This window comes from Papio anubis, chromosome 13, assembly GCF_008728515.1.
Source record: "Papio anubis isolate 15944 chromosome 13, Panubis1.0, whole genome shotgun sequence".
NCBI classification, from domain to species: Eukaryota; Metazoa; Chordata; class Mammalia; order Primates; family Cercopithecidae; genus Papio; species Papio anubis.
This window is the reverse complement of record NC_044988.1, coordinates 27,842,013-27,869,232: the sequence shown is the minus strand read 5'-3', so window position 1 is coordinate 27,869,232 and position 27,220 is coordinate 27,842,013. Positions and strand designations below refer to the sequence as shown.

General features: G+C 41.1%; 1 protein-coding gene across 3 annotated transcripts in view; it reads right to left on the bottom strand.

Moving 5' to 3' along the window:
* The window catches only part of APBA1 (amyloid beta precursor protein binding family A member 1), a 225,626-nt gene that overhangs the window by 61,373 nt on the left and 137,033 nt on the right, over positions 1-27,220 (bottom strand). For all 3 annotated transcript variants that reach the window (XM_021927537.2, XM_021927539.2, XM_021927538.2), the window contains exon 2: positions 8,268-9,537. In XM_021927537.2, coding sequence (XP_021783229.2) covers positions 8,268-9,467 — 1,200 coding nt within the window. In that variant the 5' untranslated portion in view covers positions 9,468-9,537. The remainder of the gene's footprint in view (positions 1-8,267; positions 9,538-27,220) is intronic.

Genomic DNA, 27,220 nt, shown 5'->3' with positions numbered 1-27,220 from the left:
ACACACACACACACTAATTAGCTGGGCATGATGGTATGCACCTGTAGCCCTAGCTACTACGTAGGTTGAGGCAGGAGGATTGCTTGAGCCCAGAAGTGTGAGGCTGCAGTGAGCTAGAATTGTATCCTTGCACTCCAGCTTGGGTCACACAGTGAGACTGTCTCTAAAGAGTGCATAGTTGGGGCAGAGGACACAATTTTTCTAAAGACTACTGGGCAGTTTATTGAGCATACACTTATTCAGCAAGCATGTCAGACGCCCGAACTGTGGCCTATGAGCTGCAACTCCAACTGGAAACTGACAACAAAATTCTCTCTCGCTAAATCGTCCATTTCTTTCCATGTTGTTTGTCCCATCACTTCTTGGCAGTTTCACATATATAATGTCTGGTGAGACAATCCATCAAAAAAGTTGAGAAAGATTCCTCTTGGGAAAGGGGTCAGGCAAAGAGAAAAAAATTGGAGCCCAGAGGGTTAAAAAAGATCAATCTTCTCCATCACTTTCTTTTATTCTACAGAGCACAAAGTAACTGGAGAACTTGCCTTCTGGTATGCAGATCACCAGACAAGTTTTGCTCTGGTGATTTCTAGGTGGTGATGGTCTGATGTCAGTGGGGGAGACATCTGCCAGGCAACACGTCTTGCCTAGAGCTGAACTGACAGGTGAAACTCTCAAGACAAGTTAAAATAATTGGAGGCAATACTTCCAATCCAGGTGGTGAGATCAAAAGCAAACATTCTCCCATCTCCTTTTGTTTTTTTTTCTTGATTGAAATGAATCATTTACTCCTCAAATGGGATTTCAAGGTGAAGCCTTTTCATTTTAAAGGTGTACCAGTAAGATCGTTAAATCTTTAAAAAAATTACTCCAGTTGCATTAGGTTCTCACAGTTCACAGAAAAACGCCTCACTTTGTTGTTGTTATTGACAACTAAGGTCTCTTAGAGCATTATTCCCCACGGACAGAAATGACACTTTACTGCGGATCCTAAGTTGCAGAATGGGCCACTAAATGCACCCTGGTAAAAGAAGTCATCTCAAAAACATTTCATTTTTGAAGTAAAGACCATTAACCTACATAAGTATACAAACCCGACGAGAAATGAACGCATCACATTTCACCTCAGCAAGCATCGCTCCCACTGCAGTTAGTATTCTTGCTGCTATCCTTCCCATAACTGTTCTGTGCTTTCCAAACTAAGCACACTATCAAGTCCACCGCTCCTGCACTCTTCAGGTTTTTCATTTTCAAGGTGTAAATTCATTTACCAATTAGCGTTCTTCACCTTAAGTAGTACAGTTCCCGCCTTGACCTACTTTTTATTTCTTTACTCTTATGTGTGTCATGTAAGTCAAATGCAAGTGTGTGTGCTTAACACAAACACTGCAGGAAATTAAAAACTTAGTGCACTCATCTTACCACATAACATAGTTAATAAAGCAGTTGTTTCTTAGAAATTGTGCACAAAATGTACAGAAGTGTTTGCCTTTGTGTCTCCAGGAAAGCAGTAACAATGAGATGGTTCCTTTGTGAGTCATCTCTAAAGGATTTCTACTCTTGCATATTTTTCAATTAAAGCAAAGAAATACATGAATGTAATTTTAAAAGTCAAATGATATCATGCAGTTTATGGCAAAAATCGAAGTCTTCGCTCTCCCTCCCATGCCATGGTCCCGCTCTTCTAGCATTTTTCCCTGGTACTTATTTCCATATTCATAAATAGCATGTTTATACTGCCTTACCTTGGTTTTTCAATTTTAGATATTATTTCCTGGCTCTCCTATAAACAATTAAGGTTTACCTCTTTCATGTTACATGCACCCTCATCCTCTCAATATTACAATTTCTGGTTAATCAATATTCAGTGCTTGTGTTCTGAAGACTATACTCTTCCCTGCTGAGCTACAACGCATATTATTATTGCATTTCTTGCCAATATAACAATTGCTTTTACTGAGGTAAATAATGGAATTGTTTTTCCGTTTGCTTAGTCTTCTATGGACTGATCAATAACTTATGCCAAACTCTCCTAAAACCATCTAAAACTCCTGGTGGCATAAATTTATCAGGAAATCTCTCAGTTCCACTCTTTCTAGAGACTAACTGGAACCCTGCGAGTGGCAGGCCACACGGGATTGGTGACTGGACTTCTGCACCATTGTGATCCTGGGATCTCCTTTCCCATCACCTGGAGATTCTCTCTGCTGCATTCCCAGGTTGGGTTCCCTGTTTCCTGGATCTTGCATCTTTTTTCTTGGTTTATGCTCCCATGCAAGAAGAGCAATCCTCCAGTAGTTTCCTGAGAAAGGGTGCATGTGAGGTAAATTTTCTGGGACCATGCATGTCTGAAAACATCTTTATTGCACCTTCACACTGAATTGAAGATAGACTGGCTGTAGGTCCCCCGGTTTCCAGTGTTGCTTGTGAAAAGTCCAACATCATTGTGCTTCCTGATCATTGTTGGTTTTATTTCTCGAAAGCCTGTACAATCTTCTCTTTCTCCCTCCTGTTCTGAAACTTCTGTGGGTCTTTTCTATTTCATTATTCTAGATAGGTACCCAGCAGACTCTTTTAATCTGGAAGTTCCTGTGTTCTTTGCCTCCAGGACATGGTCTTTCATTATTTCCCCTTCTGTTTTATCTTTGTTCCTACTACTTTTGCCATACTTGTTTTACTGTTTTGAAGATTTCCTCAATTTTGCTGCCTTGATTTCTCCAAGTGACTTTCCATTTGCTTTATGTCTTTGTCTTTGATGTGAGAGATGTTCTTTAAATGTCTGGTGATCCTTGGCTGTTCACTCATACTTAAGAGTAAATCCCCCAAAAAGCCTACTGGAAGATCATTGCTTATGATGCAGGAGCCGTCACTATGGGGTGATCAGGTGGAAAGCCAAGTGGTATACTGGGAAACCCCCAAACATTAGTATCTGTAGTATTTTCTCTTGGGCCTGTTACCTCAGAGAGGAATACACTCATCTGCTGGGGACTAGGGGTCCTGAGTGGGTTGGATTCTAAGCCTGACAACTAAGAGTTGTAAGGCATTCTCTGGGTCTCGCTGCTTAGTGGGCCCTGTGTTTCCCAAGGTACCTTGTTTCCATTTCCAACTGTTGCGATGTCCCCAGTTTCAGTGCTCCTCTGGTTCACCCTTTCCTTACAGAAGCCTCCCATCTTCTGCGGACAGGAGGAGTCGCCTGGCTTCATGGGTTGGAGAAGGCACCAGGAAGTTTAATGTCTCCTGTGAGAGGCTTCCAAATAATCCTCTTCTTGTTTTCAGCCATACTCCTCATATTTCTGCCACCTGAGGTATCTGTGTCTCAAATTCCTAAGTCTTTTTTGGGGGGTGTCTACTGCACACATCCTCACAAACACTTGGCAGAAGACAGAAAACAGAAACCTCATCAGTGTGTTAGTCAGGATGGACCAGGCTGTGCGGTGATAACAAACCACCCCAAAAATCTCTGTGGCTTAAAACGATAAAGGTTGATTCCTCTCTCAGAATACATGTCCCAGGGAGCCCTACTCATTGTGGTTTCACAGGACCTGTGCTGACAGGGGCACAGCCATCTTGTGAGGCTGCCCCCTTAACATAAGGCTTTGGGGTTTGTTTCCACCGGGGAAGAAAGCATGGTCTTAGCTGCTCCCACTTGGAAGCAGTACACTTCAGGGCTCACATTTCCCTGGCCATGCTTAACTTCTAGAGGATGAGGAAGTGCAGTCTTCTCCGTGTTTGAAAAAATAAAATAACTGGAAATCCTGGGGCACACTAACCCTTCCATCACAGCCAGTTACCACTTGGGTGTTGTCAAATTTTGTTGTGCTCATCTGTTACTGTTTCCTCTGTCAGCGTTTGTGCTTTTTATTATTTTACTGGAATTCTAGGAGGGAGAAGAGATAAACATCATCTCAAGCTATATACCACACCACTTAAAGTAGCCAAAACCATCCAGTTTACACCATGTGCTTGCTAGCATCAATCTCCCTGAGTCTACTGTGACTCTGTTCTTGAATGATTCTGTTGCCTATAGACAGATCAGTAGGCTATGGGTTTTCAGAACTGGTCTTCAGGCTGGGCTTGGTGGCTCATGCCTGTAATCCCAGTATTTTGGGAGGCTGAAGCAGGTGGATCACCTGAGGTCAGGAGTTCAAGACCAGCCTGGCCAATATGGCAAAACCCCGTCTCTTCTAAAAAATACAAAAATTAGATGGGGATGGTGGCATGCACCTGTAGTCCCAGCTACTTGGGAGGCTGAGACAGGAGAATTGCTTGCGCCTGGGAGGCGGAGGTTGCAGTGAGCCAAGATTGCGCCACTGCACTCCAGCCTGGGCAACAGAGCAAAACTCCATCTCAAAAACAAAACAAAACAAAAAAAGGAAAAGGACAGGTCTTCATTATCAATATTTTTCAAGAAGGGGATTGGGAGATACTTCTCAAGCACATATTTAGAAAATGGAAACCCCTTACTAGAAGAAAAGCACATTAAGTATTTTTTCAAATGTTTAGAACACAGTTATTTTCTCTCAGTGCTGAGCATGTAATAGATGTGTTCAGTAAACTCTTATGGATAAGCAATCCTGTTTTCTCTCTCTATACAACTCACCAGCAAACAAATGCCAGTTTGCTCCAAGAAAAAAGTGCTTAAGTTCTGGGGGAATTAAAAGTAGTGTTAAAAGCAGATTTAGCAATTAGCAATGGTGGGTGACAAATGGCAATACAGGTTTTTTTGTCTCCTTTTATTTGCTTCATTATAGTTTCTGATCTTGCCACTTTGAGAATGCAAATACTCAAAATACTGCTTTTGTAAGAATACCATTTCTCCAGGTCTGCTGACCATAATCACAGTGAGATAGCTCTTTTTGTTAAAACTTTATCTGTGCTAATAAAAGATTTAGTTAAATCTTATATCCACAGCACTTACATGGGGAAAGTGCCCAGATAATACATTTTTTCCTTTAAATCATTAGTTCTCAATCTTTCACATGCTCATGAATCTCAGAGAAAGTTTACAAAACAAAATAAAATAAAATGAAACAAAAAACCAGATCACTGAGCCCCACATCAGGTATTCTGGTTTGGAAAGGAAGGGCAGTAACTTGCATTTCTAATAAGTACCACCCAGACAGACTTCAGGCCACATGGCTTTAAAACACCTTTCCATTTTCTATAACAGCGTACATGGAGAATGAGTGTTCAGTAAATATTTTTTGATGCTGAGATGGAAATCAACAGAATATAATATCATTATATTCTCATAAGACCATTAAAGGAGGCAGCAAAGGAAGGTCTTTCCTATAAATATGGCATGACAGATGAAATACAACCCACAAATAGTTTAAAAATGACTGCTGGAATACTCTAAAGCACAGGTTTTCAGTTTCGCTTCATATTAACTATTCATAACCCAGTGATCCATACTGATTTCTTAGCATTAAGCTGAATTTCTGACACAGTGGGTTCCTAAAGCATCATACAATGTTCTATAATTAATTTTACCTTTTGAATGAAACAGCATGCAAGAGAGTTAAGTTGTTCTCCTAGTTCAAATGAATAAAAGCCAGCCTCTAGCCCTACCATAGGCTGTGCTGTGGGCTCATTGTGAGGCTGCAGGGGCAATTGGTTAACCAGGTCATTTCAAGGAGCTGGCGCACTGGAGAAAGCTGAAGGAAGAGGCCAGCATCTGGACCAACTGTGCCTGCAGCTTTTTCCTCTGGTTTCTAAAAGGATACAGAAGTCAGCCTTTTGCCAACTCCCTACTTTTGAAAACCTGCTCTATTTCCACCTCATTTGCAAAATGCTTGCTGCAATCCCTCCTAGCTGGGAGGAATCTGGAGACAGCTGGAGGTCAAGGAGAATTCTACATGTGAGTGCACCTGTTTTTCACTGAATCAGAAGCCTAGAAAAGAGAGAGACAGGACATGTCTGAACTCACTGACCCAATGCTGCCCCCTTGCTGGAGAGAAATGAAGTTCCCTTCCCTACTGCTTTCCAACCTTTTCTAATCCGCTAACAGCAAATGCTGACTATTCCTTAAAGAGGAGGTGAATGCTACCACTCTGACCTGCATAGCTCTTTATGTGTAAGTAAAATGAACAAATACCTTACAATAATGGTTTCTCACTCCAAAGATATGTATTGAGAAACGTCCTGGTGCAATCATAAAATGTAGAATTAAATGAAATTGAATATAAGCTCTTGACCCTTATCTTACTCTAAGATCCATTTTAAAATGAAAGGCTTAAAAATTATTCAAGAGTATGGAAAGGGAGAGTAGAAGCAGAGAGAATCTTTATAGCAAAGGAGTCAGAGCAAAAGTTAGTCTTTCTGATATATTCTGAACAGATAGTGACACCTAAGCTTGCCATGTTATAACATTTCCTAGGTATTTCAAAAATGGAAAATGTCAACAGTGGCATCAATTACTTTGTGTAGCTCTTCACAATGAAACACAATTTGGTTTAAAACAGAATACATATCTTTTGTGAAGTGGGAAGGATGACCTGATACAACCAGATGTGAAAATTATGCACCTACTGAAGCCCACAATGAGGCCTAGGGTGGGTGAAAAAACTGCAGAGGCCGGGCGGGGTGTTTCACACCTGTGATCCCAGCACTTTGGGAGGCCAAGGCAGGCAGATCACCCGAGGTCAGGAGTTCAAGACCAGCCTAGCCAACATGGTGAAACCCCATCCCTACTAAAAATACAAAATTAGTTGAGCATGGTGGATGCGCCTGTCATGCCACCTACTCAGGAGACTGAGGCAGGAGAATCACTTGAACCTGGGAGGTGGAGGTTGCTGTGAGCCAAGATCGCACCATTCCACTGAAGCCTGGGCAAAAAGAGTACAATTCTGTCTCAAAAAACCAAACCGAAACAAAAAAATTGCAGAAACCGGCCAGATGCTGTGGCTCACATCTGTAATCCCAGCACTTGGGGAGGCTGAGGTGAGTGGATCACTTGAGGCCAGCAGTTCGAGACCAGCCTGGCCAACATTATGAAATCCCGTCTCTACTAAAAAATACAAAAATTAGCTGGACGTGGTGACACTTGCCTGTAATCCAAGCTGCTCGGGAGACTGAGGTAGAATTGCTTGAACCCAGGAGGCGGAGGTTGCAGTGAGCAGAGATCGCATCACTGAGCTCCAGCCTGGGTGACAGAGCAAGACTCCATCTCAAAACAAAACAAACAAACAAACAAACAAACAAGCAAACAAACAAAACTGCAGAAACCCCTGGCAGAAAAAGGCTTGGAAGGATTTCCTCCAAAGAGGGCACACTACCCATCCCAAATCTTCAAGGGATTGATTTAAGGCAGTTCTCAAATTGTGGTCCTGGGACCAGCATTTTTAGGAACTTGTTAGTGACAACATTGAACTTTACCTGAGAACCAGAGAAACAAAATGAAGAAATACTCCCATCCTTTTGTGTTCTGGGAAACTCCTTCACCTCTGACTTAGAACAGGGATAGGGATGCTCCTCTTGTTTACCTATGACAAGGCCAGACGCAGACCCTCCACATTTCCATTCTTTCTTCACCAACCATCAGCTGAACTGCTTGCTAACCAAACTTTGGTTAAGGGTCTCTCCTTCCTCCAGGTGCGTGAACTTTGGCCAGCATACTACCACTCCTGAGAAAACGCTGGTCTCAGGTAGAAACATTCTCTGATCCACGGCACATTCAACTCCCACCCTTTTCAGGCCACCTTCACACACCCCGTTCTTTCTACTTGGCTACTCCTCCCTATAAAACAACTTCCCCCTTGTTCCTAACCCTAGAGACCCTTAAAGATCTTAAGGTCAGAGGTTCTCCTACCGCAACAGTCCTTCCTCCCTATAATGAAACAGTATCTTTCTCCCCTTTGCAATAACCCTTTCCAAGGAAGTCTCTCCTTCCTCAATCAGGGCTTGTTTTTCATTTGGCATTAGAAATACAAATTCTCGGGTCCCACCCCACTCTTTCTGAATCAGAAACTAGGGGTGGAGGGCAATGTACCCAAGAAAGCATTTCTCTCAAGGCCTCCAGGCACAGTGTGGGAAGCACTGATTTGAAGCCATCCCGCTAACAATCTGACGAGTGCATTCAACACTTTCTCTCCCGCTGGTATTTGAGAGTTTAGGTGCAACCTGCTTCTGAGGCTTAGGGTGGAAAAGTTATTAGCCTCCCCACAGACCACTTCCCATAAAGCCACTACCCAAGGGCACACAAGGCCATGGGGCGCCATCTTCCCTCCCGCCGCATGCGGCCGAGGAAGCCCGAACCCGCACCGACTTACATCTCCGTCCATCGGCCTCTGGTCGTCACAGTCCCTGGTGGGGCTAATGTCCTGGCGCATGACCCAGATGGGCTCTTTGGGCTCGTCGGGGGTGTAAGGCGAACGGATGGTCCTGGTTTTCACCTCCTCGATGGCCTCCTTGATGTCCTTGATGGCCAGCGAGATGGCATCGCGCTTCTCCTTGCTGTACCGCTGCCCTGCTTCGCCGCCGCCAGCGGGGCCTGTCGCCCGCTGCTGCCCCGCCGGTGCCTGCAGGCCGGGGCTGTCGGGGCGACCCCCGGTCGGGGTAGGGGGTCGCTCCAGGTCCTGCTCGGCCTCGGGCATGTCCTCGGCCGCCTTGTCGAGGCTCTGCGAGCTCATGCTCTGCTTGACCTCGGCCACGATCTGGTCGATGTCCTCCTCCTGCTCGTAGCTGTCCATGCGCGGATAGGGCGCGAACTCGGCCTCCTTCTCGGGGCTGTCAGACTCGCCGTCTGAGCGTTCGTCGTAGTGGTGCAGCCGCGCGCCCAGGGCCTCCTGGCGGTATGCGGCCGCCTCGTCGGGCTCCTGCTCGTAGAGCCGCAGGCCATCGTGCGCGTCCAGCTCCGGCGCGTCCCCTATCTCCTCGTACACGTGCTCCTGAAGACCGCCGTAGTCGGCGTAGGGCTCAGCGTAGGGCTCGTCCTCGCCGCGGTGGAAGAGCCGGTGCGTGTAGACATAGCCTGAGTAGGCCGCGTTCATGGCCTCCTCGTGCTCCAAAGAGTGGAAGTGCAGGTGGTTGGGCAGTGCAGGGCGGTGCGTGGCCTCGGCGTGCTCGGCCTCCGCCTGCTCCGTGTACTCCTCGGCCTCCGGCCGGTACTGCACAGCGTAGGCGCTCTCGTCCTCGGGGTCCTGTGCACGCTCCGCATCGTAGCCGTCGCGGGCCGCGGCGATCACGTCGCCCTCGGCGGTGTCCGTGTGGTTGTGGAAGCCGCTCTCGGTGCTGGCTGAGCGCTCCAGGCATTCCCCACGCTCCTCCTCCTCCTGGCCGAGCTGGGCGCGGAGGTCCTCGAGGGCGCCCCCGCGCTGGTGGCGGCCCGCATAGTGCTGCTGCTGTGGCGGCTGCTGCTGCTCCTCTTCTACGTCGGGGTGCTCCAGGTCGGCCTCCACCGACTCGTTCACCTCCCCACCTGCTGCCTCGTCGGTCACCTCCACCTCCGCAGACCCCTCCAAGTGGTTCATGGTGGGAGTCGGGGACAGCTAGGAGAGAAGCTGGGCCTGGCTCACTGCGCTCTCATTTTGCTCCACTGGGCTGGAAAAACAAGAAGGGGAGAGGCTGTCACGTGGTGCAAACTGTCGTTATGAGCTGAATATTCAGATAACCATAAAAACAACTGCTATTGATTCCTTTGGTTCTGGGTCAATTAAAAAATGACTGCAAATTTCAGCTCAATCTGACAGCACATACATAGCACGCAGCATAATTTGTAACTACATATCTACTTGTTTAATTGCTTATTGGCTTTCTCCATTCCCCACCCCTCACACTGAGCGCCTCAGGAACGTTTTGTTCTCCACCATGCATACGATTCGGGTCCCATTTCTGATGCATCTGAATAAAGAGTACTACTAAATTGAATGGGCCAATTGACACATTTTCTATATGCTAACAGATAAATCACTCCAAATTAAACTAGGATCCTACAACTTTAGAAATCACTCTTTAAATCAATTTCAAAGAAACATAATCTTGAACACCTTTTGAAGCCATTGCTGGCAACACAAGTATGCAGCCATTCTGAGGGAGGCTATCAGCTAGCAGTGGGGTCCCGCCATGGCTCTGTCATTACTGCTCTGTGACCTCAGGCAAGTGGCTTAATTTTCTGGACCTCCATGGTGTGACTGGACTCATTTCCTACACGCAGGGTGTTAACAGCTATTACACAGGGTAAAAAAGATTCTGTAATCAAATAAGTTTGGAAAATGCTGAGTTACAGTTGACTTTTCATTGTTAATATCCAGAAGGAGGAAGACACAGGATACAGGCTTTCCCTAACTTGTTTGACCAGGAGACACGTTTTCCTAGAGGCCAATGTTACACAGCAGCTGGTTTCTAATAGTCAGGCCTCCCTACTGCGCACTCAGCATCCAGGATACAACCAACCACGGAGACAATATTAGGGAAAAAAATCCAATACAACACAACAATAAAAAATAATGCAAGTAAAAATAAAGTATAACAACAATTTACATAGCATTTATATTGTATTAGGTATTATAAGAAATCTAGAGATGATTTACAGTATATGGAAGGATGTCCATAGATCATATGCAAATACTATACCATTTTATAATGGATTTTTATATCCACTGGGGTCCTGAAACCAACCCCCACAGATACCAAGGGAGGACTATATTCACTTTCCCCATATAACCTACATCTAAAATTCTATGGTTTTATGAGTTGCCATTATAGCTATAACTGGATAACAAGTGTAATTTTTAAAAAATATGGGTAGGTCTCTTTCTATTTTCAGATAACTTTTGTAGCTCGAGAGAAAGATTTGGTTTCAGTCTCTCTCAATTCTTCTTATCACAAAATAGCTTTATTGTATAATCGGTGCAGTGTATAGAAATAGACACAAAGAATGTAAAGAACAACAACAAAACAGGCAGGACCACTATGATTTTGAGATCCCTGTGGTAAACAGGCTCAACAGTGTGTGTAAACTTGCTATTGTGTTCTTTTGGAGAGCCTCTCTTACAAATGGACACAATGGATGGGAAGTGAACTCTTAAATATAACAGCAGACAGCCCCAGGAGGACCAGGGACATCTGACTGACTCTCTAGTAGTGAGATGCATTATATACTACTCAACCCCCCATCACAACCACAGCAATTTCCTTCAAGCATTGATGACCATCCCAATAGCAAAGGAGACCATTTTGGAGCTACCAAGTCCACATTCAAGCAAAAGTATCATGTCTTCCCATTCTTTGATGGATCCACCCCTGATTTGTGCTCACTAGAAGAAAAGAATCATGATTTACAAGAGATGAACAGTCTTTATTGCTTCCCTACTTGACGTGAGTCCCACTTGATACAAATTAGACCCAGCCTCTTTTGAATAATTGTGGGCTCCTCCCATTAACTCCTCCGAACAGCAACTGTGGACTAAGTGTAAGAAAGTCTTCCAAAAGCTATGAATCTCCCTTCAAACCTTGATGGATGGTTAAGGCTGTAAACCAGTGGCAGGGTGGGGTGGGGAATGATTGAAGCTGTTCCACCTCAGATCATCAGGCATCAGTTAGATTTTCATAAGGAGTGCACGACCTAGATCCCTTGCATGTGCAATTCATAATAGAGTTCATGCTCCTAGGAGAATCTAGTGCTGCTGCTGATCTGACAGGAGGTGGAGCTCAGGTGGTAATGCTCACTCACCTGCTGTTGTGCAGCCCGGTTCCTATGGGCCATGGACTGATACTGGTCCACGGCCCAGTGGTTGGGGACCCTTGCTCTAAACAGAAGAGGCAAGTGTTGCTGCTGCAGGCCACCGAGTTAAATGGCCTCCAGTGGATTATGAGAAACACAAAACAAATATTCAACTCAATACAACACATGGACAAGAACAGTGTACCCAAGTTTCCTTCATAAGGACTTTCTAAAAAAGACAACAGATAAATCTTCATTAAATCTACATTGGTTTGGTAATGTACAAATCTAATTCTAATAAACACAAAGCGAGCATTCACAGAAAAGGATAGCAAACATATCATAGACTTTCTTGGGTTCTGCTACCCTGAGGTGTCTCAGTTGTATGTGGTCAGTGTAAGAAAAACAGTAACAAAAACCACAGAAAGCACCTGAATGACCAACAATTCGTGATAACTGTATGTGGAACTGACCAAAATGCTGTCTTCAGGAAAAATGGCTCTTCTTTAGCTTGATGAAAATCTATTGACATATGTATTAAAAAGAAGTTTTAGCTTATTCTGGGTTAAAATTGGTGAATGGTACCCTCTTATAACCCATGTATTGATTCAAAGGAAATGGAATTTCCTTCCGTGTATATCCACTAAACTGTGGTAAAGGAAGTTCTCTGGTGGGGCAGGGGGTGGTGGAAGACAGTGTTAATGTAGTTTTGGTACAACAGAACTTTTTGTTCCCTAAGTGCCTTCTCCTTATAACCCCATCCACAGACCTCATGGGAGTATTTACATATATAGTGTTTGTATTTTACACATCATCGTGTTTTCAAGAATATGATTTGGGTTGTGGTATTGCAACATGTTAATGAATAACAGACATTGACTTTGGGAGTTTCCCTAAGACAAAAAGGCAATTGTCAATTTTTAAGGAAGGAGCTGAAGTTGATGCTTAGGTTTATCCCTACACAAAAGAGGACTGTTCTCCATAATCTGGCAACTTTGGGAGTGGTATTTATAAAAAACATTTAAGCTGCTTTTTAAAAATCCCAGGTTATTGTGGGAGTATATTGTTGGGACGAAATTTTTGAAAAGCAATTTGGCAAGATGAATTAAATTCTTCAAAAGATAACATACCTTTTGCCCCAGTAATTCTACATATAGAAGTCTAAAAGGAAAAAAACTTGAATGTGGACAAAAATGTTTCTCACAATATTTTCTTCAAAAGCAAAAATTTTAAACACCAAATATTAAGTGCTAATATTTATTAAGTACTGATAAGTACAATGCTAATCACGTTAGGGTTATATTGTGATCAGAAAGATGTGGGGGTTTTCCCTCTGGGAAGTTCCACCTGGAGTTTCCATAACACTTAACTCAGCCAGCCACAGCTGAAGAAATCACACCTCCTCACCCTCCCTTCCCATCCTGGCTCTCAAATTGGGTTCCCTCCTGTATTTCCCATATGGGCAAATGGCACCACCAGCCACCCACTGAATCATCTCCTTCCCTTATCTCCCTCCTCAAACTGATGCCAGAGTCCACTGTCTTTAATAACTCTTGGATCAGCCTTGCTGCCACTGCTTTGTCTTGGTCTGTCTTCACTACCTGGTTGCTTCCTTGACTCTGCTTTGTCAGCCCCCTCCAGTCCATCCTCCCCACTGCCAACCTGATGATCTTTATAAAATACAAATCTGAATCCCATAACCTTACTCCTCAAACTCTTCAGTGATTCCCTTCTAGGGCACAGTATAAATGCTTAGCTAACTATGTCCCAGGTACTACCAGGCATTTTCCACGTGACGCGTTTAAACTTCACACTAGCCAATGAAGAGTACTGCAATTATCAGCTCTTCTGAAAATGAGGCAACAAGTGATTAGAAAGGTTAGGATTGTCCCAGGTCACACATCTGGTAAGGGAGGCCCCCTGACATTTGATCTCTGCACTCTAGCTCTGGGGTCTGGGCTCGAGTCCTATTCCTGGCCAACAAAGCCCTTGGGATGCTTCACCCCTTTAGTCTAACTCCACACTTCACCCTGCACCCTGCATTCTAACAGCCAAAGTCCTGGTGTTGGCCCTAACTGCCCTCCCTATTCATGACATATTTTAACTTATAACTTTTCTTTGGTGAATCTTTCTTGTCTTCTCCAGGCCATGTTCATACTTGATGAATGTCAATTAGGTGCCAGCCTCCAGGCACGCTCGAGGCACGGGGGCAGAACAGTGAGCAAGCCAGAGGAGGCTTCCCTGCTTTCAGGAAGTCCCCATTCTATTGCATTGGGTGGCGGGGAGAGGGAAAAAGGGGCAGACAATAATTATGTAAATAAGTAAACAAGATAACTTCATAGGGAAACAATTTATGAAGCTAATACAACAGAGTAATGCCATGGAAAATGACTGAGGAAAGGGCCATTATGTAGATATTATTCAGAGAATGAGATATTTGAGTTGAGGTCTGAATAATCAAGAAAGAGGTGGCCTTGTGAAGATCTGAGGGCAAGGGCTTTGAGGTGAGAAAGGATCAGCTGTGTTCAAGGACAGAAATAATGTTTGCAGGCAGGTGTGGAGTCAGTAAGGGACAGTGTGATGGGTGATGGGGACAAAGAGATGGGAAGGGGCTGAGCTGGGCAGGGTCTGGTACATCATGGTAAATGGTGTGGATTTTATTTCAAGTGTAGTGGCACGCTGCTGGGGAGTTTAAGCAGGGGATTGATAAGTCCTGACTAAGCCTCCCTTTGTGCCCGCTGTGCTTTTTCTCTCTCTCCCTTTCCCTTTCTCTCTTTGTCTCACGCACACGCCATATATATATTATATAAAAGTATATGTATGTATATATATAATTATATATATAAAATATATGTATATATATGAAATTTATCTTGGCTTTTCTCATTCTGAGTGGTAATTCTTTGTAAGTATCAAGTCCTTAAGAAAAGATGTCTTGTCACGTACCTTTGATTTTCTGGTGCCAAGCACAGAGGGTATACAGAAGGTGGTCAAGGAATTTTTAGTAACTGAAAAAGGAAAAATCTTTATCCTCCACCCCTCCCACCCAATAGTTGGGGCCTTATAGACTTCTAGACATTGGCATGATCAGCCTTTGGAGAAGAACTCATTTCTTCTTTCTATCTTAAATTTTTGTTGCTCTTATTCACCCATGCAAACTCCTTCAACTTCTTCTAATGCTTTAAGTGCCTAAAGAATACAAATGATTCAACATTCTCCTGCATTTGAGTGTGTTGATCCAATGGGCATTTATCGGACATGTACCAGTCACTGTGCAAGGCAAGGGGCACTCTGATCTTTATAAAATACAAATCTGAATCCCATAACCCTACTCCTCAAACTCTTTAGTGATTCCTTTCTAGGGCATAGTATAAATGCTTAGCTAACTATGTCCCAGGTACTACTAGGCATCTTCCACGTGACGTGTTTAACCTTCACACTAGCCAATGAAGAGTACTGCCATTATCAGCTCTTCTGAAAATGAGGAAACAAGTGATTAGAAAGGTTAGGTGAACCAAACTATGGTTCAGGGCAGACAGCTTTGATAGTTATGATACCTGGTGTAAGTGCAAAATAGAAATATGCTCAAGATACAAAAGGAGCCTAGAGTTCAAACAATGACAACAATTGTAACACCTTGTGAATCATATTAAGTGCTGCTGTTCTTATGGGTTCTGGATTTCATGAGCTAGTGAGCATCCCAAGCAAGCTGAGGAAGGAAGTGGCATCATCTAATAAAAGTCCTTGATGATGACCCATGTACCTCTGGAGGCAGGCAGAGGCAAACAGAGGAAGAGCAGCTGATGGAAGAAAATCTCTCCTCCTCTACAAAAAAAGTTGGATGACCTGGAAGACACAGGCAGAATAGTCCTCTCCTCAGGGGCACCTGCAAAACATGAAGAAGGGGTGCTGTGGCATCCTGGCTACAGGATGAGGGTATCCAGGTTATCAGTGGTGAAGCACAGATAGCTTTCTGGTCTATGGTTCTAGAATGTTCCACAGCTTGGGTGGAAAAGGTGAACAAAAAGAGGGCATTCCACTTCAGTGCGCCATTTAGAAATAGAATAGTTCATGATTCAGCAGTTGAATCCAGGTATCTCATAATGTGTAGGAGAGGCTCATGTTGATTTGGGATTGATAGAAGGCGAGGCTGTAAATTACTTTAGTTGCTCTTTCCTTAAGTAATCATTAATGAGCATTTCCAATAAACTGTCCCTTTTAGCATATTCAGAAGTAGTGTTAGAAGAGGGGTCAGACATAAGGCAAATGCAATGTAAAGAAGAGCAAAAGGCATCATACCAGGTTGTTAACACCGAGAGGAGTTTGTGTACATCAGTGATAAACAAAGAAGAGCATTACATAATGATAAAGGGTTCAATTCAACAAGAAGGCTTAGCTATCATAAATATATACACACCTAACATTAGAGCACCCAGATTCATAAAACAAGAGCTTCTAGACCTACAAAAAGACTTAGCCATATAATAGTAGTGGGGGACTTCAACACCCCACTAACAGTGTTAGATCATCAAAGCAAAAAACTAACAAAGAATTCTGGACTTAAATTCTACATTTGACCAATTGAACCTAATAGACATCTACAGAATACTTCACCCATTAACTACAGACTATACATTCTTCTCATCTGCATGCACATGGAACATACTCCAAGATCAAACACATGCTTGGCCATAAAGCAAGTCTCCATGAATTCAAAAAATCAAAATTAAAATCATACCAGCTATATTCTTGGATCACAATGGAATAAAATAGAAATCAATACCAAGAAGATCTCTCAAAACCACACAATTACATGGAAATTAGCAACTTGCTCCTAAATGACTTTTGGGTAAATGATGACATTAAGGCAGAAATCAAAACATTCTCTGAAATAAATGAAAAGAGAGACACAAGATACCAAAATCTCTGGGATGCAGCAAAAGCAGTGTTAAAAGAAGAGTTTAGAGTGCTAAATGCCTATCTCGAAAATTTAGAAAGGTCTCAAATTAGCAATCTAACATCACACCTAAAGGAACTAGAAAAATAAGAACAAACTAACCCAAAGCTAGCAGAAAAGAATAACTAAAATCAGAGCAAGAATGAAGAAAATTGAGACCTGAAAATCTATACAAAGAATGAGTGAAGCCAAAAGTTGGTTACTTGAAAGGATAAACAAGATTGATAGACTGCTACCTAGATAAACAAAGAAAAAAAGAGAGAAGATCCAAATAAACACAATCAGAAATGACAAATGTGACATTATAACCAATCACACAGAAATAGAAAAGATCTTCAGAGACTATTATGAACACCTCTATACACACAAACTAGAAAATCTAGTGGAGATGGATAAATTCCTGAAAACCCACACTCTCCCAAGATTGAATCAGAAAGAAATTGAAACCTTGAAGAAACCAGTATCAAGTTCCAAAACTGAATCAGTAATACAAAAAAAAAAAAAAAAAAAAAAAAACCCTACCAACTGAAAAAACCCTGTAACAGATGGATTCACAGCCGAATTCTACCAGATGTGCAAAGAGCTGGTACCAATTCTACTGAAACTATTACAAAAATTATGGAGGAAGGACTCCCCAACTCATTCTACAAAGCCAGCCATTATCCTGATACCAAAAACTTGGAAAAGATACAATGGAAAAAGAAAACTAGAGGCCAATATCCTTGACAGACATAGACACAAAAATCCTCAAAAATACCAGCAAACTGAATTCAGCAGCACATCAAAAAGTTAACTCACTGTGATCAAGTAGGCTTCATTGCTGGGATGCAAGGTTGGTTCAACATATGCAAATCAATAAATGTGGTTCACCACATAAACAGAATTGAAAACCAAAATTACATGATCATCTCAACAGACATGGAAAACGCTTTCGATGAAATCCAACATCCCTTCATGATAAAAGCCCTTAAGAAAGTAGGCATCAAAGGAACATACCTCAAAATAGTAAGAGCCATCTATGACAAAACCACCGTCAACATCATACTAAATGGGCAAAAACTGGAAGCACTACCTTTGAGAACTGGAACACGGCAAGGATACCCACTGTCACCACCTATTCAGCATAGTATTGGAGGTCCTAACCAGAGCAATCAGGCAAGAGAAACTAATTAAAGGCATCAAAATAGGAAAAGAAGTCAAAATTATCTCTCTTTCCTGACAATGTGATTCTATATCAGAAAACCCTAAAGACTATGCCAGAAGGCTTCTAGAATTGATAAATGACTTCAGCGAAGTTTCAGCACGTGACATCAATGTACAAAAATCAGTAGCATGTCTAAACACCAATAACGTTCAACCTGAGAGCTGAATCAATAACTCAATCCCATTTCAAATACCTGTGCTGCCCTCCTCCCCGTCCCCCGCCCCCCGCACAAAAAAAAAATCTAGGAATACATCTAAGCAAGGAGAAGAAAAATCTCTACAAGGAGCACTATAAGGCACTGCTAAAAGAAATCATAGATAACACAAAGGGTAAAACATTCCACGCTTATGGATTCAAAGAATCAATATCATTGAAATGGCCATATACCCAAAGCAATTTACAGATTCAATGTTATTCCTATCAAACTACCAACGTCATTTTTTTCACAGAACTAGAGAAAACTATTCTAAAATTTATATGGAACCACAAAAGAGCCTGAATAGCCAATCCTAAGCAAAAAGAGCAAAGCCAGAGGTAACGCATTACCAGACTTCAAACTATACTATAAGGCCACAGGGACCAAAACATCATGGTACTGGTACAAAAACAGACACATAGATGAATGTAACAGAATAGAGAATTCAGAGATAAAGCCACACACCTACAGCCATCTGATCTTCAGTTGAAGTCAAGAAAAATAAGTGACGGGGAAAGGAGTCCTTGTTCAATAAATGGTGCTGGGATAGCTGCCGAGTGATACGCAGAAGAATGAAACCGGACCCCTACTTTTCACCATATAAAAAATTAAGTAGGATTAAAGATAAATGTAAAATACCAAACTATAAGACTCCTAGAAGAAAATCTAGAAAACATCATTTGGTCTTGGGAATACCACATCAGCCTTGGGAAAGAATTTATGATTAAGTCCTCAAAAGCAATAGCAACAAAAACAAATATTGACAAGTGGAACCTAATTAAATTAAAGAGCTTCTGCACAGCAAAAGAAACTAACAACAGAGTAAACAGATACCCACAGAATGAGTGAAAATATTCACAAACTATACATCTGACAAAGGTCTAAAATCCAGAATCTATACGGAACTTAAACAATTGAACAAGCAAAAACCAAATAACCCCATTAAAAATGAGGAAAAGACGTGAACAAATACTTCTCAAAAGAAGACATACAAGTGACCAAGAAACATATGAAAAAATGTTCAATATGACTAATCATCAGATAATTGCAAGTCAAAGCCACAATGAAGTACCACTTCACCCAGTCAGAATGGCTATTACAAAAACTCAAAAACAACAGATGCCAGTGAGACTGTGGAGAAAAGAGAACATTTATGCACTGTTGGTTGGAATGTAAATTAGTTTAGCCACTGTGGAAAGCAATTTGGAGATTTCTCAAAGAACTACCATTCGACCCAGCAATTGCACTACTGGGTGTATATCCAAAAGACAACTGTTCTCGGTAGAATGTTGTTCCACCAAAAAGTCACATGCACTTGTATGTTCATCACAGCACTATTCACAATAGCACAGACATGGAACCAATCTAGGTGCTCATCAATGGTGGGCTGGATAAAGAAAATGTGGCACATATACACCATACATCATGGAATACTATGCAGCCATGAAAAAGCGTGAAATAATGTCCTTTGTAGTAACATGCATGCAGCTGAAGGCCATTGTCCTAAGCAAAGTAATGCAGGAACAGAAAACCAAATACTACATGTTCTCACTTACAAGTGGGAGCTAAACATTGGGTACTCACGGACATAAAGATGGTAACAATAGACAGTGGGGAATACTAGAGTGGGGAAGGACAGAGGAGGGTATGAGCTGAAAAACTATTGGGTACTATTCTCAGTATTTGAGCGATGGTATCAATCACATCCCAAACCTTAGCATCATGCAGTATACCCAGATAACAAATCTGTACATGTACCCCTTGAATCTAAAAGTTGAGATTTTTAAAAATTGTGAAAAAAATGTTAATATAAATGACGAGCACATGGTACGTTTATTAATATTATTATTTCCTAAATGAGGCTATGTAGGGGTGGAAAACAAGCAGTTAAGCTACTTTTGATCTATTTTGAAATAAAGCTAGGTATAAATCAATCAAACAACAAATCACAAATACTGAACTATACATAGGCCAATATATGTGGTATTTTACATACTATATTTCCAGCCCTCACAACAGTCCCAGTGGGAATTATTACCTGCATTTTCTGATTATGAAGCAGAAGCTCAGACAGCTTAAATAACTTGTCCAAGGTCACTTAGAGCTGAAAGGGGTGAGGTAGATCTGCCTGGTTCTCACTGTTCATGCTCTTCCTATTACATTACACTGAGCCCATAAAGTGATACAATTGATTTTTTTAAACAAACATCTAAATTGGTGTAATCCCTTTTAGAATAGTCACCTTGGCCAACTCTATACTTACAAGTTCCAAGGGCACTGTGTTTGCTCAAAACACTTTGGTCACGCCTATATTGGAAGTGATTTCGAAGTTAATTTATGGGCTTTGAAACTACCAGCAAATCATTTTTAATATTCTATAATCATTTTTTGTTATATCTGATTTTTTACCTCAAAGGGTATCATCCAGGTTTATCATGCACCTTATTTAGAAGATTTGGCTGTGAATGCTTTTTGATGTTCTCCAAATATCAAGTATATCCCTAAAAGATGAAGATGTGCATGAAGCCAAGATTATTGAAAAGACTCTGGCATAAGCTCTGAAGTTAATTCCAAAAGATGGCTTTAAAAATTGCTTTGGCTAGTGGCCACGTCTTTAATATAAGCCTTCATCCTCACAGGGAAAATAAAAGGACAGAAGCCAATTGGGTGAATATATTTATATTCTTGTGTGACGACTACAAAATCAGGTTTATTACTTTCATCCCACCTTGCAATCTGTATAATTTTTGCTAATAGTAACCAGGCAGGAAAATTAATTCATCCACTTGGATTAGTTCAGTAGTGCCAACCACAAAGCTCTGATCACAGCCCAGCCTTTGATTAAAGAGAAAATTTTGAATTTATGCAGACTTTCCTATTGTCTAGCACTTCAACAATCTAATCACTCATTTATCATTCTGATTCCAATAAAATACATGAAATAAGCTTAAGGCAATCACTGAAACTCAGAGGGGAGATCTTGGAAATTTTACAGAAAACTCAAGAGACAGTCTCTGGAAATCAAAGCCAATTAAAAGTCTATCTGAATTTTTGTGAAATGCCTTGGTATTAAATAAAAAATGTCTACATATTTCATAATTTATTGAAGGTTATACAAACTTGGTATTTTTATTGTTACAATCCCTTTTTTATACTCTTAAACAACTTCCTTTCTACTGTTATCTCTATTGCTACATTACACTAAGTTGGCGGGTATTAAATTACCAGTTACAATCAATCTGGACCATTTTCACACACACACACACACACACACACAAACACTACAGTATTAAGGATAGTAAGTCTCTAAAATCAGTTAAGCTATGTTAGTTTTCAGAGGTTCATTAATTCATACTGCCAAAGGAGATGAAAACAGTGATATCAGGCAAAGAACAAATTGAACAGTTGTTCATTAAAATGTAGTCTTTTTTTTTTTTTTGAGACCACGTCACTTCAAATTTACTGCTATTGTTACGTTTACAGATCATTTGGTTCATTAAAAAGTCAGTTAACTTGCCTGTCTCTATTCCCTCAAGTTTTCTGTAGCTTCTTCTAGCATCTTCCTTCTCCAGTTTTATACCAGAGTATCAGTTGCAATCCTAATTATGAAGCTTCAAATTGAATTCTTGTTTCTGAGCTTCTTTGTATTCATAGGTCAGGAAAGCATCAAAGGCTATGCTGGTCATAATCCTCAAACATATTTTTGGTTATGCCTCAAATCTGCTATGCTAGGGCTACACTAAATGATTAAAAGCAGCCACATTCAGGAAGGCTCACTTTCTGACAATTCAGCTTCACAACTCCCAAAGAACAAAATCCACAAGCAACTATTAGGTAGCAACAATGGAGATGCCTTAAATTTGAATTTGATGAGCCAGAAATCCCATAATGATTCAAAGCCTCCCAAGACAATCAATTCTCTAAGTTCAGTCATGTTAGCAAAAAGTTAACAGGGAAAGAAATATAATGTAGGGAAAGGCAAAACTATTTTTTCTTAAAAATGACAAATGGATAATCTGGAAACTCATAGTAGTTCATTGGCCATGTTGAACAGAATGTAAAGAGATATGGTATCTGCATCTATACTCTTCTAGTTCACTAATTTCATTTTGGCTCCCAGTAAGGTAAGATCAGTAAAATCCAAATGTGGTTTTGAAGATCCACAACCTTTCAGTCACCTCAAGGGAAGACATGAGCTTCCAGAGGAAATTCTTCTTAATTTGCTTTATTAAAAATAATGTTCATCTTCAGATTAAACAGACCACCTATAGAATAGGAGAAAATATTTCCAAATTATGCCTCTGACAAAGGTCTAATATCCAGAATCTACAAGGAACTCAAACAACTCAACAAGAAAAAAACAAACAACTCCATTAAAAACTGTGCAAAGGAAATGAGCACACATTTCTCAAAAGAAGTACAAATAGCCAAGAAACACATGAAAAAATGCTCACATCATTAATCATCAGAGAAATGCAAATTAAAACCACACTGAAATATCATCTTATACCAATCAGAATGACTATCATTAAGTCAAAAAACAACAGATGTAGGCATGGATGTGGAGAAAAGCAAACACTTATACACTGTCGGTGGGAATGTAAATTAATTCCATCTATATGGAAAACAGTATGGAGATTTCTCAAAGAACTAAAAATAGAACTACCAATTGACCCAGCAATCCCGTTACTGGAAATCTAGCCAAAGAAAAAGAAATCATTATTATATTAAAAAGACACATGCACTTATATATTCATTGGAGGACTATTCACAATAGCAAAGTCATGGAATCAACCCAAGTGTCTATCAATGGTTGACTGGATTAAAAACAAGATATATATATATATATATATACACATATATATATATATATATATATATACACACACACACACACACACACACACAACATGGAATACTATGCAGCCATAAAAAAGAATGAAATCATATTCTTTGTAGCAACATGGATAGAGCTAGAGTCATTGTTCTAAGTGAACTAACTAAGAAACAGAAAACCAAACTCCTCATGTTCTCAGTTATATGTGGAAGCTAAACAATGGGTACACATGGACATGAAGATGGAAACTATAGATATCAGGGACTCCAAAAGAGGAAAGGGTGGTAGAGGTGAGGGTTGAAAACCTTACCTATCTGGTACAATATTCACTATTTGGGTAATGGGTACACCAGAAGCCCAGTCCCCACCAGTATGCAATATACCCATGTAACAAACACACATGTACTCCCTAAATCTAAAATATAATTTTTTTAAAGTAGTGTTGATTTTACTGAAGATTTCATAGGGAAGACTGAGGTGGGAGATTATATCACATACCACACCACTTATCCTCCAAAAAAATTCTGTATTGGTTAAATTTTCCCAAGTCTTTCTTCTCAGTCACCAGCCATAGAGTTGTCCCTCTCTGCTACACAGTCCTGAGTCGTAATGGTTCATGTTTCTTCCTTCTGGATCATCACAGTCCAGAAACAAATGTAATGTGAGTCACATATATAATTCAAAATTTTCTAGTATGCACATTAAAATTTTTTTAAAAAGAAAATTTTAATATTTTATCTAATATATTTAAAATATTCTCATTTCAACATATGATCAATATAAAAATTATTGAGAACGTCTACATTCTTTTCTTCCCACAAAGTCATCAAAATCCAGTGTATCTTACACTATAGCACATATCAATTTGGACTAGCCCCACTTCAAGGTTTGACAGCTACCATGTGGTTAGTGGCTTCCATGATGGACAGTACAGTTCTAGTGCTTCCTTCTAAGTCTCCTAAACTCTCTCTTTTCTTTTGCACAATAATTTGGCTTTGTCAGCTCTTCCAAAAGTGTGTACCATCACCCTCCTCCATCACCCTGTTCAACAAAGAAAAGATCCTTCAATTATCAGAATTTTCTCTGTTAAATAATAGGAGATTATGAACCAAGTCCTATACTGCCTGGTCATCAGTCTCCCAAGGGGGGCTGGCTTCATTATTCTTCCATCCCTCAATCCTTATCACTGTCCTCTAATTTCAGGTCTCATTGGGCCCCTCACTATCATTGCACCTGCTCCTTCCCTTCTCCAGCACTCCATCCTTGCCCTCCCTTTCGCCTTTTGTGTCCCACAGACAATCCTCAAGTGCATGACCACAGCTCACCCACTGCCCTTGCCCTTCGGCACTCATAGCCTCTGTACGTAAATCAGTAGGAGAAGTTGCCCAGAGATTTCTTAGACAGGCAATGAGGCTCAGGTGAAGCCAGGGAAAGTAAAAACTGAGAGAACTCTTTTCTCTCACTTGGAGGAGGAGTTGGAAGGGGAAAGAGAACCCTAGGAACTGGGGAATGGAGTAAAAGGCAGGAAGGCATAGTGGTTAAGAATGCACACTGAGTCAGACCTCTGGTCCCAATCTCAATTCCAGCACTCACTAGCTATGTGACCTTGGGCAAGTCATTTAATCTTACTGTGCTTCAGTTTTCTGTTCTCAATCTCGCTCATATTGCAAGAATTAAATAAGTTAATGTAGCGCTAAGAACAAAAATTTTAAAATATTCTTGTCAACCCATAGATTGCACAACACTAAGAGTGAACCCAAATGTAAACTATGGACTTGAAGTGATAATGGTTTATCAATAGGTTCATCAATTGTAACAAATGTACCACTCTGGTAAGAGATGTTGACAGCTGGGGAGGTTGTGTGTAGGGGGAGGAAAGAGGGTATATGAGTACTCTGTACTTTCCATTAATTTTTTTTCTGTAAACCTATGCTACTATACAAAATAAAGTGTGTGTATGTGTGTGTGTGTATACATTCCATTAATTAAATATACAAGCAAGACTGCTTCACTTTAACAAAACTAACCTTATCTGAAGCTTAAAAGACATGTGGGTGGGCCACAAGTCGGCCACTGTCCTATCACTGGTCCAATTCTAAGACCCAATGGGTCCAAGTGTGGGTGGCAGGAAACTGATTGGCACGGGAGGTCTCTTCCTGACCACCTGGTGCAAATACCACCCTGTGACATCTGTGTATGTAACTGCTATTTCTGGAGCCTCCTGCCAAGCTTGTCCCCACACTCTGGGCTTCTGGCTCACAAAGTGCCTGCTCATGCATTGGTAGCACTCGGCTCACATCTGCTGCTGTGACTTCCCAGCATGCTGCAACCAAGCCTCATTATTTCAATGTGTGCTTCGGTGAGTTGTTGAGTGGCTCTGCTCGCCCACCTCACAGCAGCCTGCTTCAGTGTACAATACCAAACCTCTTTGACCTTGTGTTACTCACACCATCCATGTCCAACTCAGGAAAATCACACCTCTAAGTAGGCAAGCTGTTTGCAGCTCTTGATTTGCAATAATTAATTCTTACAACCTTTCTTCCATCTATAAAATTGGTCCATGAAGGGTAATTTGAAAGTATCCATCAAAATTACCACTCAGAGGAATTTATGTACACACTCATACTTCATACATAATTGTGTGAAATGACTTAAGCACAAGGCTATTTAAATGACTAATGCACAGTTTGTGTTCACAAAAGACCAAAAACAACTAAAATGTCCATCATTAGGCAATTGGTAAAATAAATTATGTTGTGTCCTTGTATAGAATCCTATGACACACAAAGAAGGTGATCTGTGCAACACATATAGAAATAACTGCCCTGATCCAGTAAAGCTCAGATCATCATGTAATAAATATTGGTGTATATGTATGATGGAGCGGACAGGATATGTATTAAAATCTCTGAAATGATAAGTAAGAAATTAATACCAGTGGCTACTTCTTTTGGAGGCAGGGAAGGAATAAGAACTGAGAAGACTGGGGACTGGGATGGGATAGAGGCTTTTAAGCATATTCCTTTTTGTACACTATGATGTTTGAACCATGAACCTATTAAAAAAACCAAATACATAATAAAAATAATAACCCATTCTGCCTACTTTATGGGAGTGGTGGTTGCTTTATGAATCATAAAGTGCCTGAGAAAATTTACCTTCCTCTCTTGCTGAGGAAGGGCTTTGAGGAAGGGCTGATGAACTGAATCCCCGCAAAACCTTTCTGTTCTGCTGCTGAACGAATTTTCCCACCACATGTCAGGTTTCTTGCTGCCATGCTGGTACTCAACTTCTGTTTACTTTAAGCCTCACTATTCAAGAGTGATGTCTCTGTTGACAAATTGCAGGGGTGGGAGTGGTAAAAAGGACTTTAAGAGTTGTTATACTTTTGTTGGAACTTCTAGTCCAGGCTGTGGTCATTCACATCTGTGTTCCAGAAATTCAATACTATCAGTTCACTGATGGATATAATTATAAAGTAACAGAAATTTAGAACTGAAAGCATTGGCAAAGCCCAACAAGTTCCATATTTTACAGAGAAGAAAACCAAGGAGTGGAGAGATTGCATGGCTTGTCCAAACTCAAGCATGTGCTAATGCAGCACTAGAGAGCTTGTTGCTAGGTCTCTTTCTGCACCTCCTTCCACTATCCCACCATAATCCCAATGGATTCACTTACCAAGAGGACACGACATCCAAGTAAAGAAGAAAGATCTACTAAACAAAAGAAAATAATTACAAAAAGAGGCTTAGAAAAATAGTGTCAGAGCAAGGGAAAGTAATTCAGAATATGCAAACAATACAAAGCAAATCTGATTCATCCACCATCTTTTCTACCTAAAGAACACTTGGATTTCCAATGTTCAGCATACACATGACCTTTCTGAGGAGAGGGCAAGGAGGACCTGCCATTTATATATGGCTATTTGGATACAAAGTGTGGCAGAAATGAGTTCCTGCCCACGAAAAATTGAAGCTCACCCTTCACAATATAGCATTAGAACTATGTTTATAAACTCTCCTTGCATCTAGCTGGGACCATGATTAGTTCTATTCAAAGGAATAGAAGTGGAAGTGAGGATGTCATTTCTGAGCTGGGTCATCTAACCAATGAGTTTGCTTTTTCCATGTTCTCTTTCACTATAAATGCGGAGGACTCCGAGACCCAAAAGATATCAGAATCTCCAGAAGGAAGTATCCTGGATCCCTGAATCAACCACTTGGAGGAAAACTGTTCCAACCAGAAATGACCTGCATTGGATTGCCACTGTTAGGAAGTTAAGTTTTAATACAATAAGTCAATACAATTTTGGAGTTTGTTTATGTTATTCTAAATCAACGCACAGGAACATTTCACTGGGACCTGAA